Below are 17,366 nucleotides of genomic sequence, written 5' to 3' on the forward strand. Positions count from 1 at the left end.
GGAAGTCCTTCTGCCCATGTGTTGCTTTTATTGGTTCATAAAGAAGCTGCTTTCTGCCAATGGCTCAACAGAGTAAAGCTGGACTGAAAGAGATGTACTGACATAGTAGGCAGAGTTAGGAGAAACCATGTAGCTGCCTCTGGGGAGAGACGCCTGCACTGGAACCCTCTGAAACTTTGCCAGTAGGCCATGACCTCATGGTGATGCACAGATTAATGGAGATGGGTTAGTTTAGGATATCAGAGCTAGCTAGAAATATGCTTAAGCTATTGGCTGAACATTATTGCATATAATAATACAGTTTTGTGGTGTAATTATTTCAGGAGTTTGGGTGGCTGAGAAACAAACAAGTGGCCTCCTCCAACAAGCGACCACACAGGGTGCTATTCAGGTTAATATTTTATTGCCCACAAGCCAGGTTTGAGAGCTCACTGTGGCCATGGAAAGGACAAACGACTTCCAGGAAGGGTGGTAGCTGAATTTGAAAACACAAAAATGTTGGTGGAGCGTCTTGCTTTCCCCTTCCAAACTTACCCTTGCTACAGTCCACCCCATCTCCACCCCCAACAGTCAAAGACCTGTGTCAGGTCACAGGGATGCTCCTGATTTTGCTGCTGATTTCTGACTGAACTCCTTTATTCGAAGTTCCTTCCTTTTGATTTTGCCTGTGATGGTTTTGGGCAATTCAGGAACAAACTCGATCTGGAAGAGAAGAAAGTCATCCTGACTTAGAACTGCTGTGACTTCCTTCGAGTTCGCATGCCCGGCTCCACCCCCACCCGCTGCACAGACTGACACCTGAGGTGACCTCCATGGGCTCCACTGAGTCCTGCAGGTCTCTCCTGATTCCTGAAGGAGGGTGTAGTCATGGAACTTGCTTTGCCCCATGAACTGTGAGTGGAAGTGGAGCGTGTCCTCTCCAGTCAGAAGAGTTTGGAGCCAGGACGAGGCAGGTGCCTCTGTGGCTACCCTATCCCAGGGTGAGGGATATGGGGCAGAGGTTATAGAAGAGCCGCGATAGACACGAACAAGGGACTATCAACCTCCATTGTTTGGGGCATTGTGCTTGACTAATGCAGAGGGGTGACCTTGCTGTCACACATCCTTTTGAATTCCAACCCTCCTCTTACAGAGTGCAGCCTCAGGTGGCTTCAGTTTCGTCTCTATCAAACATGCACACATGCTCTTGGACTGCGGTCAGGCTCGAATTGCAGTGCATTGGGGTTAGAACGCACACACAGTATTCTAGAACACGACACTTGTTAGCCCTGCAGCTTCTTAACGTGTGCCTTGGTGAGCATGGGGATGATGCAGGGATGCACTACAGTGGAAGGAAGCAATGACTTTCTGACAGGCTTGTCTCTTATTTTAAACCAGCAGGACAGTACTATGCATCTTCCTTCAAAGCTTGCTTTTTCTCTTAATATACTGAGAAGGTATTTTATGTCAAAGATAAAATAATATGAAACTCGACCTGATGGTACATGCCTGTGATCCTGACACTCAGAAGGCTGAGGCAGGAGGATTGACAGTTTGAGGCCAGTCTGGCTACATAATGAGTTCTAGCCCAGCCTGGTTTACAAAGAGACACCATCTCAAAAATAAAGGACAAAAATATTATGTAGCAGAATGAGAAATAAAATTAAAAGAAATCTTTGCCATCCTCTTAAATTATAGAAAAAAATTTCAATTTAGTGACTAAATCATTTCACTATTATTGTTTTTTTTTTACATACTGCACATGGCACTCAAAATGAATGTAGCAAAAGACGCATCCCAAAATAATTTTATGTTCTAAGAATAAATATTTTGTTTCTTTTTGTTTGCTTTATGTATGTATGTTATTGTGTTTGAAAATATGGCTTAATTTTTTACTATGAATCACATTTTAAAAGTATCAATTTTGACTTCTTAAATTTTATAGAATAATAAGTAACGTTAAAAATTCATTTTTTTGGATGCTTTTCTGATCTTCTTCTTTTGATTAGTGTGTATCAGTTAGTTCCTTTCTGGTACGGAGCAGAGATTTCCCCAAGAAACAAAACCTTTTGGCTGACTTCACTGTTCGCCTCCACCCCACCATGGCTGCTCCGGGCTGGAGCCCAGAAACTGAAGTCACCAGCTGGGTCCGTGTAGCCCTGCTCACCTTCCTGGGGTACTTGTACGGTGCTGTCACAGACTTCACGTGCTGCTGCAGCTCTTTGACAAGCTTCTCCTGATCGCGTGACCGGAACTCCGGGGTCAGGACAATAAACGCCTTCACCACCTTCAGAGTGGAAGTGGAGGTTCAGATGCGTGCCGGCTTGCAGAGCTTGCTAGACAGTGTTTACTGAATGGAAAAATCCACTGTAGCTTGAGTTGATGTTTGAGACTAAGGGTTATGTGGGAAAGGAAAGGGCCAGGTTCGAAGCCGTGTCCTCCCCATTTCCATTGCATGCCTTGGAAAAACACCTGGCCTTGCCTCACCTTAACCTCCATCTCTGTTAAATGGGCACAATACTTTATTCCTCACGGGGGGGGGGGGGGGGGGGGGTGTCACAAAGCTTCTGCGCCCCCTGGTGACCAAACCGTGTTAAGTGCACACACCAGGAACCATCCTCAGTTCCTAGCTTCGGCACGCTAAGGCCTTGGAAGTCGCCCCACCCCCTTTCTCTCCAGTCCCTGCAAGCTGGCTTCTGTGTCCTCCTACCTCTCCTCTCTTCTGGTCCGGGCTGCCCACCACGGCCGACTCTGCCACCGCAGGGTGCTCCGCCAAGGCGTTCTCCACCTCGGAAGGCCCGATGCGGTACCTGGAGAAGCAAGTGTTCTGAGCAGATGCCAGGGCTGCAGAGAACTTAACCTTACACCTTGTACTTGAGGGTCATGGACACTTGACACCGAGGGTGGAGGTCATAGACAGCCAGAGACTCGATACTAGTATTTTGGACACGCCCCCATGAAGTATTTAGTCCTAAAACTACCTGACTCAGGTGTTCCTGGGATGGCTTTCTTGGTGTCTCTTGTGAAGGAGGTGGCAGAATGATGGCTCCTTGAGGAGTGTTTGGCCCAAGTAGCTTCCCTCAGCACCAGAGCCCCCGAGATCCTCACGTTGTGTCCTACAGAAGGCTGTGTCCTTTCAGCACCAGAACCCTTGACATCCTCACTTGTGTCCTAGAGAAGGCTGGGTCCTCTCAGCACCAGAACCCTTGAGATCCTCACGTTGTGTCCTAGAGAAGGCTGGGTCCTCTCAGCGTGCTATTTCATCTTCTGGGCTTTGTTTCTCCTCCCTCCTTTCCTTCCTTCCTTTCACGGTACTAGGGACTGAGCCTAGGCCCTCACACATGGAAGGCAAGCTCTTTATCACTGAAGGGTATCCTCAACCCCCTTTAAAAAGTTGAGGTAGATAGTTTAGTCAGTTGCCCAGGCAGCCTTGGACTTGGGATCTTTTGCCTCAGTCTTTTGAGTACCTGAGATTATAAGCCTGTGTCACTACCCTCTTGGTTCCTTCTCATCGCTGTGGAATGTTTTATCCCCTTGAACTTCACTTTGATTCTATCTTCTGGTTACAGGGATGTGGAGGTGTCCACGCACCCAGGATATCTGAGACATAGCTCTGTGCAGAGTCAGGCTGACGGTCCCATCACCAAGGCATGAAGGAATATCAAGCAGGCAAGGTGCCTTGAGGCATTTGAGGGTGTCAAAGAGCCAGCCGAGGGCCAGCCTCACCTACCCAGAAGCATTGATGACGTCGTCACCCCTGCCCAAGAACCAGAAGTAGCCGTCTTCGTCAACAGAGGCTCTGTCCCCGCTGTTGTAAAAGTCTCCACATTCCACTTCAGCTGTCTTCTCCGGGTTATTCTGCAAGGAGAGCGAAATGCCCTTGGTGAAGGCAGTGAGCTTAGAGCTGATGAGTGTGGGGTCACATCTGGGTCTGAATTCTGCACCTGGTACCGGGACAAGTCCACACTGTGGGTTGCAGCTCCAGCCATGATCATATTTAAAACACAGCATCTTACTTTTGTGGACTCTCCACAGACTGAGTCTCCATTCTAGTGAGAACCCTGGTTTTATTCTGCTCAGTATGCGCAGTGCTGGGACAGCCTAGGGGGATCAGTAGGCAGGAGCGAGTGAATTCCCTTCTCCAAGTGCTGCCTAACCTGATTCTCTGATTCTCACTTGAATCCAGTGAGGCAGGGGCTTCCTATGATACTACAGTACAATGTAAAGTTAAGAAGAATAAGAACAGTACCTAGAAATTCGATACGCCCTTTATCTAGTCTCCTCCAATATCCCAATCAGTCAGGATATAGACATTGATCCTCTGATCTCTCTCAGATTTCCTGTGGTTTAAATGTGTGTGTGTGTGTGTGTGTGTGTGTTATGTAACTTGCTCACAGGCATGGACTCCTCATCCTACCATAGCAATCAATGTACAGAGCAGCGCCATCACCAGGAGACCCTTCCCAAGGCTTTGGTAAGCACTCTCACCTCTCTCTGCTCCATCCTTCCCCCATTCACCAGTTCTCACCCCTGACAACAACTAATCTCTAGGGATTTTTTTTTCATTGATACATAATAACTGAATGTTTGTGTGGGCTCCAGCTGACAATTCAACACACATAAAATGGGTAAAGATCAAATATGGAAAACAACTGAATTTAAAAAAATTCACCAGAAGGATTTAAAAGCATATTAAAACAGGCAGAAAGAACTAAGTCACTGAAAGTATAGCAACTGAAAAAAAAATAAAATCCCAAGAGGAAAAAATGTAATGTAACAAAGTGAACAGAGCCTAAGGGACTTGTAGGATTTATCAAAGCTGCCAGGAATGCACTGTCAGAAGTTCTGAAGAAGAGGAGGGGGTGGGGTGGTGTTCAAATACATTAGGGCAGAAAAAGCTTCCAAACTTAAGGAACGTGAGATAAGTGTGCCACATGATCTCACTGCTATGAATTTTCTGAAACAGGCAAATTCACAAAGTCGGAAAAGGGCTGAGAGGTAACGAGATTTTGGGGGTGAAGGGTAGGCTGTGGGTCTATCTGTGCAATAAATACAGAGTTTTTGTTTAGGGTGTAGATTTTCTGGAGACAGATGATATGAGGGGTTCACTCTGTCATGAAATCTTTAAATGCCACTGACGTGCACACTTGAAAATGGAGGAGTGAATTCTATATTCGACTTTACTTCAAAACAAATTACAAAATCGAGGTCTCCTTGAAGAAGTGCTTAATCATGGGGTCCAGGGGGCATTGCTTTATGTGATGGCTACCAAAACAAGAACATGACTCTTAGTCTTAAATTCCCAGAAACAAAACTCTAAAAGGAAGAAAAGGAAAATTAAAGCACACACACATATTATATGTTATATATAATATATGATACCTAGGTTTGGGAGTCATGGATGTGCATGTGTGTGAGACTCTCAAAACTGCCTATTGGAATAACTTGGGATCTATGAAAATACCCACAGGCACGCCCCTCGAGGCTGTGGTGTGAAGACAGCCATAGCTTCAGGTGAAAAACGTTTGGAGAAAGGAGATGGAGTCTGAGATTGGTTGAAGTCTGGTCACCTATCCATGGTCCATCTTGAAGCCTATGAATTCCTCCTGGGGTTCACGTCTAACCAGGATATCAGAGTTTGTTAGATCGGGAACTTCAGGAGGTTTTCTTATGATTCAACCCAGCTTTCCACAGTCCCCAGTTTCTCGCTCAGGACATGCATGACACCTAAAAGATGCAGACTCTACTGCTCTACTCAGTTGGCATGGGCAGGACATGGACCACTCCCAGCTTTCCCTCAGCAAAGGGGCGGTTGGACTTTAATGGAGGACCAGACTGGTGATGCTGAGGACCATCCTCCTCCGCCCCCATCACTTAGCTCTTAAATCCCGAGTGGGCTAGGACAGAAAGAGCTGTGATAACGTGCCGAGGACTTAGCGTGTAGTTAAATTAAAATGGCTTTCTTCAGGTTGGCGTGAAGAGAAGATGGCTTGAAGAAGTCTCAGGATGCAGAACAACCTGGACACACTCTTGAGGCAGGACGGGGTGGGGTACCATTACCTCATACTCCACAAAAAGGCCTAAAGGCCTGGTGGGCTTGATCCTGATGCCGAGGTAGCCTTCGGTGTTGGGTGGGAGGATGTTACCCTTCTCATCGATGATCTGGAACATGAAGCGACCGCTCAGCCCTATGTGCTACTGATTGGCCCCTCCCATGACCCTAACAGGATAAATGGGAGCCACTCATGGAGAAACTGTCAGACAAGAGAACAAAACTGTCAAATTCTTTCAAATCAGGAAATATGGAGCCCACGACCCGGGGTTCCTTGTTTCACGGGAATCTAGATATTACTGCCGTGTCTTCAAACTGGAAGACAGTATCCCCTGCAGGTATTATCTATTATTCTCTCACACCTATCATGTGCAATGCGTCTCCCTGCCAGACAAGCTGCATCAGGTTCCACAGTAATAAATACACTTCTCACCGAAGCTCGCCCCGGAAATCAGGAAGAAACGGGAGGCAGGGAGCAGGGTGACCAGCCTGGGAGTGTGGCTTGTTCCACTACCTGCTGTCACACATGACTCCAACCCCAGTTAAGCTATCCGCACCCAAAGACCAGACCTGGAAGTCGAAGGGTAATATGGCCTTCCCCATGGAGCCTTTCTTGATCTTCATATCCCGGAAGACACCAAGGCCTAGCCCCTGTTCACAAAAAAACACCAAGGTTGGCCAAAGCCGGGTCACACACATGACCTCTGATAGAAGCCATTTATTGAGATTAGGATTTAGGCTATAGGCTTGATATAGGCGTTGACCCAACTCTATCCAAAGGACACTTGTTATTCCCAATATGAGCTGCATCTGTACTATGTGTAAGGTTGATAGACTCTAGTGACTGAGGGAAAGATAGAAACAAAATAGGTAAGACCGAGGCAGTGGCATTTCAGGTGGGGTGTAGAATGCCTACCAGGGTGTGTGAGTTTGCCACAGAAAGGCTGTGAGTCTGCTGACCATGCTTATCCCCCTGGTTACTGGGTAGTGCTGGGAACCCTCCTCAGCATCTTGGGGACAGGTTGAGAAGGCTTAGATTTTTATGCCACTCCCTCTGCCAGGACTCCTCGGTATCATCTGCCTTCCCAGTGAATTCAACTCCTCCCTGTAGTTCTTTGTCTCTCTATTTTGAGTGCTTTCCAGCACATGGTAAAGTCTTCTTTACCCAGTGGGTCTTCTCCTTTGTCAAAAAGAGGCAAGGGGCACACTTATTTCTCACTGTGTTTAAAAATGTATGAAAACAACTCTCCCCTCCCCCTTTCTTGGTATTTTGTGATAAGGTCTCTCTATTGTGCCTAGGTGGGCTTGGAACTCGCTACGCAGTGAATTCCAACTGGCTTTGAACTTGGGATCTTTTGCTTAGCTTCTTAAGTGACAGGCTATGAGTATACACAGCACACATGACTCTATGGGGAAACTTTTTTAATACAGTGTGAGGTACACATCAAACACCCAGTGAAAGATTATTACTTAGTATTATTATTCAAATCCCAAGGGGAATCCATAGAGCATTCTTATCCTGTGGTATTTTCTCCATACAGTATTTTTGTGCAGTTCAAGTTCACAGACGTTATGAGTATTGTTTGGTTATCTGTTTCCCTCAGTGGACAAAAATCCCCAGAGTGCCGACTGTCCCATTCACTTATGTACACCTAGAGTCTGGCACAACGCCTACCTAAAATACACAATGACCATAGCGACTTTTGTGTGACCTACGGGCTTAGCATTGCAGCCAGAACTTAATGTATGATGATTCATCAATAATAGCATTATAATAACTTCCACTTCAGAAAGCAGAATGCTAACATTCAGAAAGATTGACCCACAGACTTATGGTCTTGATGTTTATAAAGGAAAGGGCTGAACTTCTGGGTGAAAAAGCTCTTCACATCTGCTGCTCTATTGCTCTTACTGCAGGTCTGTGAGGCCATTGCTGTCACTGTAGGTGAGGGACACAGGCATAAGTGAATGAAGAGCGCAGTGTGTTTGGAGGAAGAAAGTGCCATCTGCACAAAGAAGCTGGAGTCACCAGTGAGGCACATTGTTCTCAGCCACACTTCTCCTTGTCTCTCTCTAATGTCTCTATAAGCCATTCAACAACAGGTCCAAAGTCATAACAATTTTTCAGGTTGGAAGCAAATCAACTTACTGCTTTGTTTGTTTGTTTTGGTAAATAAACAGCAGACAAATTTGTGAACAATGTCTCAAATGTTCAATGTATTTTAGGGCCTGAAATGGTAGACATTCCTTTATTAGCTCAAGGGATACTGGGAAGTGGCTCCACCCAGCCATTAGACCCTCTGTATGCTGTGAATACCATCGGTTAATAAAGAAGCTGCATAAGACAGACTAGAGGCAGGCAGGGAAAACTAAACTGAATGCTGGGAGAAAGAAGGCAGAGTCAGGAAAAGCCATGTAGGCCCACTGGAGACGGATGCTGAACTTTACCCAATAAGCCACAGCCTCATGGCGATACACAGATTAATGGAGATGGGTTAGTTTAAGATATGAATTAGCCAGAAATATGCTTAAACTATTGGCCAAACAGTATTGTAAATAATATGGTTTTTGTGTGATTATTTCGGGACTGAGCATCCGGGAACAAACAAGTGGCCTTCAAATAACTTTAGACATTAATGGCAAATGTGTTGGAATGAAAGACTAATGAAGTCCTTGAGAGTCACAAGGTACATGACACTGTAAATGCCATGACCATCTTCTAGTTCAGTGACACTCTGGGATATCATTAAGCGTGCGCATGTGTGTGTGCTCAGGAATACATGCCTATGTGCATGTGGTATATACAGAAAGTCTTTGATTATTAATCTACAGTTTCGTAATTTAACCTGCAGTGTCCTCCTCAACACCTAGACATGAACTTTGAAAGCCGGTTCCCAACCACCTCTTCGTGTAGTTGATCTAGCATGTGATGGGGGAATTGGCAGGATCTGCTGATGGTCTCCGAACTACAGGAGAGATCGTTGTTTCCAACACCTCCTCTTCCCCATGTGACTCTCTGAGCTAACAATCCCAGGCATAGCATAAAAGTGTCTTTTTAACTTTCACCCGAGAACTTTCAATGCATTGGTTTCTCAGTAAGTTGATGAGCTGTACATTTCTTCCCCTGCCAATTTGGGTAGTGTATCCTTGACTCCAAAGCTCTCCACTGACTTTAAGCAGTGCTGTACACACAGAAGCCCCCAGCACACCCCGGGTCATGAGCAAAACGTTGGCTGTGCTCTGTAGCTGAGCCCATGCAAATGGTGCAGAAGGGGCCTGTTCACCTACCATTTCTGACTGTCCATACAGCTCGTGAATGAAAATGCCTGTCCTTTCCTTCCATTGCTTGAACTCCTCTGGCAGCAGGCTCTCCCCACCAGTGCTGCAATGCTCCAGGGTGGGAAACCTGAGACTTAAGGGAAGGCAAATATGTCAGGCGTCGGATGCTCTGTTGGAAATATAAAGCATCGAGAGCTTGACACTCTGTCATTGAGAGCATTCTTCTGTCTGCTTGCTCACTTCTAAATCCACCTTCTGTCATGCTACTGATGGCCTTGGATAGATGGGTGGCACACCCTGTCTGTAAGTTAATGTCCTGTACATTACTGTTTCTGAGCAGGGACTCGGTGGGTGATGCTGAAGATGCTGGGGCATATCAGTGATGCTTTGGTTAGGTTTGGATATCGATGTAACAAAGAGACAAGGGTACTCATAAGAACTCATGCTAGAACATTTTCCTATGGATCCAAGGTGGACACCTTGATAGACCTTAAAAGGAAGGGGATGAGACCCCCGAGGGACACTAGGGTGATACAGAGCCTTATATGGGGAGTGCGCTGTGCTGATTGAGGGTCTTTCTATTTCTGTGTGGAGGCTGAAAGTCAGGGCTGGAAAAGACTCGTGTAGGACATCATGGCAGGCTGGACCATGTGTAGGAAAATACAGAATGAGGACAGGAAGCAGAATTTGAGAGAGGTCAGAAATCCAGAGAAGAAGGGTTTAAGGGCAGTGCTTTCGGTGGGCATTTACCTTGGGTACATCATGAGATACAGTCTCCCTCCCATTTCCCGAATGTCCCTAGAGGGACCCCATAAAACAATAATTAGATTACTTGAGGAAAACGGGAGGGAAATACTGAGTTGGCTCGGTTTGAAGCCTAGCCGTCTGTTGGGGTTAGAGAGGTCGGGGCTTCCTACTTCTAGAATAGATGTACATGCCCATATCCAGGAAGATTCCAAGTTAGCTAAAGAGCAACCCCCCAAAACCAAGAAGCGAAAAGTAAAACTCCAATAAGAGAATACTGCATATGCGTCCACTGGGCCGTCAAACATTAACTGACGGAAGCAGATGGTGAAAATAATGTGGACAATGGAAATCCTTTATCTCGACGAAGAGAGCATAATATGGTGTAACACTTTGGAAAGTATTTAAGTTTTCTTGCATGACCTAGGGATCTGTGCCCTAGAAAAACATTAGAAAGCCTATTTATCTTCACCTGGGCTGCGAGGGCCACAATTAAGTGTAGCACTGGTCATCAACAGCCCCAGGCAAAGGTTAACCCCATCTCGATCAAAGATTGTGATCAAAAATTGTAGGATGATCAAAGAAATTGTGATACTTTCATAAAACAGGATATTAAATAGCAATGAAGATAAACTAACCACAAAGGCACACAATATGAATATATCAGAGATAAGTGATATTGGAAAAGGAAGCCAGATGCCATAATTGTATTGTATAAATAAACATTGAAAAACATGAAAAGCAGACCCATTTTCTCAGGAATATTTCCTTAGCTGCTATCAAGAAAAACAGAGGACTGAGCACTAGCCAACTGATGGTGGCTTTGTCCAGGGGACACAAGGAGGCCCATAGATGTCTCTGAGGCATGGACAAAGTTCTATCTTCTGACTCAGGTGAGTGATTGCACACATATTTCTAACAGTCCATTCTTCTGTAAATTTTCATCTTAGGCAAGTTCATGTTTTTGTTTTTGTTATTTCACAAATAATAAACCCACACACAAATGAATAAAGCTACAAGGTTACAGGACCGGGTCTTGAACTAACTAATTAGACTGAAAAATCATTACTAAACATACACACACACACACACATCAAAAACACAAAGGGGAAACAAACCATTGCACATCAGACACTTTAAAAATCCTAACCAGAGGGGGCTAGAGAAATGGCTCAGTAGTTAAGAGCACTGCCTGCTCTACAAAGGTTCTGAGTTCAATTCCCAACAACCACATGGTGGCTCACAACCATCTGTAAGGAGATCTGGTGCCCTCTTCTGGCCTGCAGGCACACATGCAGACAGAATACTGACAATACTGTATACATAATAAATAAATAAATCCTAAAAAAAAGAGAGGAAAAAAAAATCTTAACCAGAGACTGCCGTTCCCAGCCAGGGTTACATACTTGTCAACTTTCTGCTGAAGAATCATTCGGTAAACGGCAGGCGCAGCAAGGCACTGAGTGATGGGGTATTTGAACAGTGTCTGGAAATTAAGAGATAAGGAATGTTATTCTTGTAGCTAAGGTTAAAAACATCAGCCAATTATTAGCCCTTAGGTTATGATCTTTCCTCCAGGAAGGCCTACTTATTTTTGTGTTAATTCCTTTAATACACGCACACTAGGCGTGGATTTCATACATGGCATTGTGCCAGGTACTGAGAAGAATGAATCAATGTGCTAGACAGTGGAAAGGGTACAGACAAACAGAGGAGACGAAAAAGGCAGGCACGATAAGGTGGAAGTTGGCAGATGTCGTAAAACAGATGTGGGGTTCTGTCAAGTACCCAGCAGAGGGCAATGGATTGGGTGGGTGCTCCAAGCTTATGGAGGAGACAGCACTTAGTAGGGCATCATGAAACGAACACGGTGTTGACAGAGAGGTGGGAATGCTCATGAAATGGAGACAGAGGATACATAGGAAAGAAGTCTCATGAGTTAACAAACAATTCTCTCTCTCTCTCTCTCTCTCTCTCTCTCTCTCTCTCTCTCTCTCTGTGTGTGTGTGTGTGTGTGTGATTCTATTTAGGACTGACTGGAAATTCACAGTATTTTATTCTCTGTAATCTGACCAATTATGAGTCTCTGTATTGAGGGCCCCTGCAGCCACGCATACACTGGCCATACTAAATGGACTGGGTGTTTTTCTTTTGTTTTTGTTTTTGTTTTTTTTTTTTTTTTTTTTTTTAAAAAAAAAAGAGTACACAGGGTTGGGAGAGAGAAGTGGTGAAGGGCATGCAAGGAACTGGAGGAGAGGCAGTGGGGGATGGATTTGACCAAAAGGCCTTGTAAACATGTATGATATCAAATAAGAAATAAAAGTATATTTCAAAAGCCTACTTGAAAGGAAGCTAAGGCTGTGACTGGAAACTAACATGCTAACCAATATCAAAGGTGGAGTAAGAAGCTTGTCTTGTATTCCAAGGACTTAATTTTTACACTTTGTTGTAATGAGTAACATCCCACCCCATCCCCAACACCTGCTACTTGACCCTAGAAAAGCAGCACCCAGAAATTTGGGCTCATCTTCCTTGCTTTAGTTTCTCAACATGAATATTATGCGTTTCCTACCCACAAAGTCTGATCTATAGATCCATGAGATAGCTAAGAAAGATGCATTTTATTCTAGCTCACATTGCGACCCTGATTCCGTGACTCTGCTTCAGTGACCCACGTGGTGGGCAGCTCAAAACCAGAATGACTTGAATTACACAGTCTTCGTGGGTTTGCCTGAGCTTTGGGAAACCTGTATATCCTCTGAGAGGGTTTCAACTCTGGGAAGTTGGTTTTCTTACCTCTATAATGACTTTGGGGTCAAATTGAGGGAGGTGGTGGATGAAGACGGTAGCCCCTGATGCCCATGGATCTGTGAGGCACCCCACGCTAGCCAGAATCCATCCTGGGTCTGACATGCACCATAGGATGTCAGATGTCTTCAGTTTCAACACATTCCTGCTAACTCCAAAAGACAGCGGCCTCAGCTACGCCACCATGGGGGCATGGTGATGAGAGCTGGGGAGCATTTTCAGCTAAGGAATCACCTCTTTCGCTCACTTCAAGTGATCTGTGGGGAGGTGGGGGAAAGCGATCCAGAACACCAAAGGTGTTCCACCATGCCTTACTTCCTGGACAGAAGTCACTAAAAGCAGTGCTCTGACAATGGCCCTCAGACCTTTGCTAGAAAAGCTGGGGCAAAATCTCTGGCTGTCTTGCTGGGTCTGGATCAGTCACTGATATAACACTTGGGGACTCCAGAAGCATCTATGTGGCATAAATGGCACAAGGAAAACCCAGTCTAATCAGAAATGCGTGAAGCCTGACTGTGGACTGCTTCTAGGCCGCGAGCCAATACATCCTCCTATTTGTTCTTTGGCTTAAAGTGTTTGGTTTGGGCTCTCCGTCCTTTGCAAGGAGGAGGCAAGGAGTCAAAGGGCAATGGCCGGGAGCTGAAGAGGAGGTGTTCTCACTTGTCTGCCTTCTCCTGTTCCTGTTCTGGTTAATAAGCTGTTAAAAGTTAAAAGTGCTCAGCCTGTTTGTTCTGAATATTGCCAGTTGGAGAGGAAGTGGGTAAGGGGTAGAGACAATTGGCTGAAGGTTATTGAAATGATTCACCAGGGCTCCACATATTTTTGCTCAAAGCCAGAGCTGGCGCCCTGTTGGAGTTCAATTCCAGGTACTCCATTAGTGAGAAATGCCATGTCTGTCTTTCCCATACTACAGAAGGGAGGGGGCTCTCAGGACAGGTGTCTTGAGGACACAGCAACCTGTTACTTGTGTGGCTTGCAGAATGCCCTCCTGTGAGAGCGCTCAATAGGATCCAAAGGATCCTCTTGTGTTCCCCTGGGTCTCCTCTGTCAGCTAGTACTCAGGACCCCAGACTCTCCTCTCTCAGACCCTCAGAGGTTGAGGCAGAGGGACAAGATGGAGAGACTTCTATTCAGATGACCTTCTCCTCCACATGCCCACGGGCACACACCTCTTGCCTTAGAGCCGGAACCCAGCCTCGAAACAAGTGTTCTTTCCCTACCATGAAGTGACACAGGAGCGGAAAGCAAGTCCCTGGTTGTGCTTTGCCATCTTGGGGTGACCTGTGGTCCCACTGGTAAAGAAGATGGCCATGGGGTCCTTCATCTTTGTATTAATGCAGTTGTGGTCCGGGGATGCTGATCTGCAAAGAGTTGAGGCAAGAAAAGAAGAATCACACTGTTGCATTCACATCTTCCAACAAAGCAACATGGAGCGTCCAGTGGTGGGGCCTGGGGAGCTGCAAGGCTGGAGGCCAGATCGGTGTTCCTGCCGGCAGACAGTAGCCTGGCTGTGGAGTGATTTGGACAAATGGGGCTGGTGTGTCTTTAGTTGAAAATGGGAAAAAATGTATGGACTAAGAAATTGCAGAACCCTTAGCTAGCACTGTTTGCACTGCAGCACATCCCAAGTGGGTGGTGAGCTCGGGAAGCTGTGTCCCTTTGGTCTGCTTGCTCTCGGGGATCTTCCCAACAGATGCTTCTGAGCCTTCTCTGATTGTAGAACAAGTTGTCTAGTTATTTCTTTTTAATCCTGAAGATAACCTTAACGCTGAGGAAACACCAGCAGTGCTGGCTGTGTTAACTAGTACACGGCACCACACTGGCACTGGGTAATCTGAATGATTTCCCAAGCATTTTCTTGATTTTAAACTGTTTTCTGTGAAGTCTCTGGTTTTATGAGAGGCCATTCCCCTTTACCGTTGAAACAAATGGCTTAAGAAATGGAGATGTTACTCCAAGGAAGCAAGCCTCACATGGTTCGTGGGTCCTGCCATGCTGTGAGTATTGCGGGATACACCCCCATGCTCACAGGAGTTTTCCTGGCGGGAAAGGAGTCTTTCTTTAGTCCTACCTTAGACTTGCTAGTAAGGTGCCCCCAAAAGTAACCAGGAGAGGGACAGTCTTTGCCCCCAAAGTTGCTATCACACTGTCCCACTGAAATTATAAATTCAGTTTCTTATTCTCATTCTCTTTTGTTTTTGAGAAATGATCTCATTCTATGTACATCCCTGGCTGTCCTGGAACTTGCTGTGTCTGACTTTGATCTCACAGTGATCCACTTGTCCTGCCTCCTGAGTCATATTAAAGTCATTCACTACTGCACTATGTTCAAGGTGTTTTGAAGTTTCACATTTCACCTTGAAAATTCATTTTCATTAAACTTCTTCATATATGTGTTTATGCACACACACACACATGTATGTATAAAGGTTCCTTATTTACATGGAATAGGCAACACACTTGTCCCTGATTTTATAATGCTCCTTTGCGTGGCTTCAGGGCTGAGCGTACCTTAATGACAAAACATGGAAATTCAACTTCCTGATTTTACAAAGCACTAAGGGCTAAGGAAACCCAGGGAGGAGAAGCAAGATGCCCAGGGCTTCACAGCAGGTGAATAGCATCGCTAGGAAGAGAGTTTCCAGCACCCGGTCTTGAGGGCCTCCTGTCCTAGCTACTTGTCTCCAGTGCTCGGGTGTTGGTGGTCTCCTCCTCAAGACTGTTCAGAAACCACATTTATCAGACCAGAAACTCACTTCATCAGTGACTGAAAGTTGAGCCATCCATCATGGCTATGATCAGACACCACCAGCTTGGTTTTCAGGGCAGGACACTCAGAAGCCACAGAATCTACTTCCGGGATGAGGCTCCCTGTGGTCACAATGGCTTTGGCTTGAGATGCTTGTAGTCGGTAGAGGATGTCCTTGGCTTTCATCTGCGTAGTCCCAGGCATGACGACGATCCCTGGGGTTGAGAAAGGATGGCTTATTTTCACATCCAGGGACTTAGTCACCTGTTGAGAATTTCCACAGTACTATGAAAAGTATGATCCACAGACCACCAGCCTCTACACCATGGGGAATACAGAATCTCACATCCCGCACCAAGTCAGCTCAGTCATAATCTGAATCTTAATAACTCATTCATATGAACATAGAGATCGCAAAGCTCTTCCATAGTCCTTTCCAGATGAACTCAGACAGAGGGTGGCCGGACCCTGGTTTGCACACACTAAGGCCAGATCAGAGGACAGTGTTGTTGATGCTTAGGGCTGGCTGCATCTCAGTACTCCCTGCCTCATTTCCTCTTCCTCCCCACTGGTCCCTTGAAGTCATCTTCAAGGCACCTTTGTTCTTTTTACCTCAAATTTAGCCACGCTGTCCTGTGAGTGTTTCTGTGTTTTCTTTATCAATGCCAACACCGCTACCGGCAGTGAGTTCAAGCCTGGCTGTCCCACTGAAATCACATCTCTAGGAGATGTCTTTCTGCAATTCTCTGCCACATCAGGTCCACAAAGCACAGGCCATTTCCTTCTGCATTTCTTCTCTGCATGAACACCTGTGCCCTCTGTCTCTAGGGAGATACCCTACTTCCGATTCTGACATTGAAGGCCACTCTTTATCTTCCCTTCTTCCTCTTAGCTTCTCTTTCAAAATGGTTGTCTGTGTGCACCTGTGTACATCTGTGTGCACGTGCGTGTGTGCCTGCATGTGCATGTTCATGTGTGTGTGTACGTGTTATGCATGTGCTGTGGGACAATGGTCTTGCACCCCATAAAGATTTATCACTTGTATTGATTTAATGAAATGTTGTTTGGCCAGTAACCAGGCAGGAAGTATAGGTGGGGTGACCAGAACAGGAGAATTCTGGGAAGAGGAAAGGGTCAGTTTGCCATCATCACCCAGACCAAGAGGAAGCAAGATGAGAATGCCTCACAGATAAAAGGCACCAAGACACATGGCTAACACAGACAAGAATTATGGGCTAATTTAAGATGTAAGAATTAGTTAATAAGAAAGCCTGAACTACTAGACCAGTTTATAATTAATGTAAACTTCTGTGTATTTCTTCCGGACTGAATGGTTGTGGGACCGAGAGGGACAGAAAAGCCTCTCTTAACATTCATGGGCTTACATGTGTGTGCCTGTGTGCATGTGCTCACTCACGCATGTATATATGGGCACACGCACACTAATCCTGACTTTGCATGTGGGGAACCCACTAAGGACGGCCTTTCTTTACTTCTAACCTTCTTTAATTCTCACCTCAGGGGACTCAGCTGCAGTCTTGGGCTTCCCACTGACCATTTCTTAGTTCTGTAGATGCATGGGTTTTTTCCTATATTCTCTCTGTCTTTGCTATTAGTTATTGGTTCCATATTATATTCTGTTAGATAATGAAAGGGAGGGAATAAGGAAGGAAGGAAGGAAGGAAGGAAGGAAGGAAGGAAAGAAGTAAGGAAGGGAAGGAAAACACGGTACAGAAATATGCATGATGAGATAAG

At 45.6% G+C, this 17,366-nt stretch overlaps 1 protein-coding gene across 2 annotated transcripts in view; it reads right to left on the reverse strand.

Annotated features, from left to right (window-relative positions):
• Positions 1-394: 394 nt before the first annotated feature.
• The window catches only part of Acsm1 (acyl-CoA synthetase medium chain family member 1), a 41,814-nt gene continuing 24,842 nt past the window's right edge, over positions 395-17,366 (reverse strand). For both annotated transcript variants that reach the window (XM_057778131.1, XM_057778132.1), the window contains exons 4-14: positions 15,619-15,826; positions 14,083-14,223; positions 12,851-13,010; positions 11,461-11,540; positions 9,320-9,443; positions 6,602-6,682; positions 6,040-6,141; positions 3,710-3,837; positions 2,690-2,789; positions 2,147-2,266; positions 395-702 (exon numbers count right to left, since the gene is read on the reverse strand). In XM_057778131.1, the coding sequence (XP_057634114.1) occupies positions 589-702; positions 2,147-2,266; positions 2,690-2,789; positions 3,710-3,837; positions 6,040-6,141; positions 6,602-6,682; positions 9,320-9,443; positions 11,461-11,540; positions 12,851-13,010; positions 14,083-14,223; positions 15,619-15,826 (1,358 nt within the window). In that variant the 3' untranslated portion in view covers positions 395-588. The remainder of the gene's footprint in view (positions 703-2,146; positions 2,267-2,689; positions 2,790-3,709; positions 3,838-6,039; positions 6,142-6,601; positions 6,683-9,319; positions 9,444-11,460; positions 11,541-12,850; positions 13,011-14,082; positions 14,224-15,618; positions 15,827-17,366) is intronic.

Source organism: Chionomys nivalis, chromosome 8 (genome assembly GCF_950005125.1).
Source record: "Chionomys nivalis chromosome 8, mChiNiv1.1, whole genome shotgun sequence".
Lineage (NCBI taxonomy): Eukaryota > Metazoa > Chordata > Mammalia > Rodentia > Cricetidae > Chionomys > Chionomys nivalis.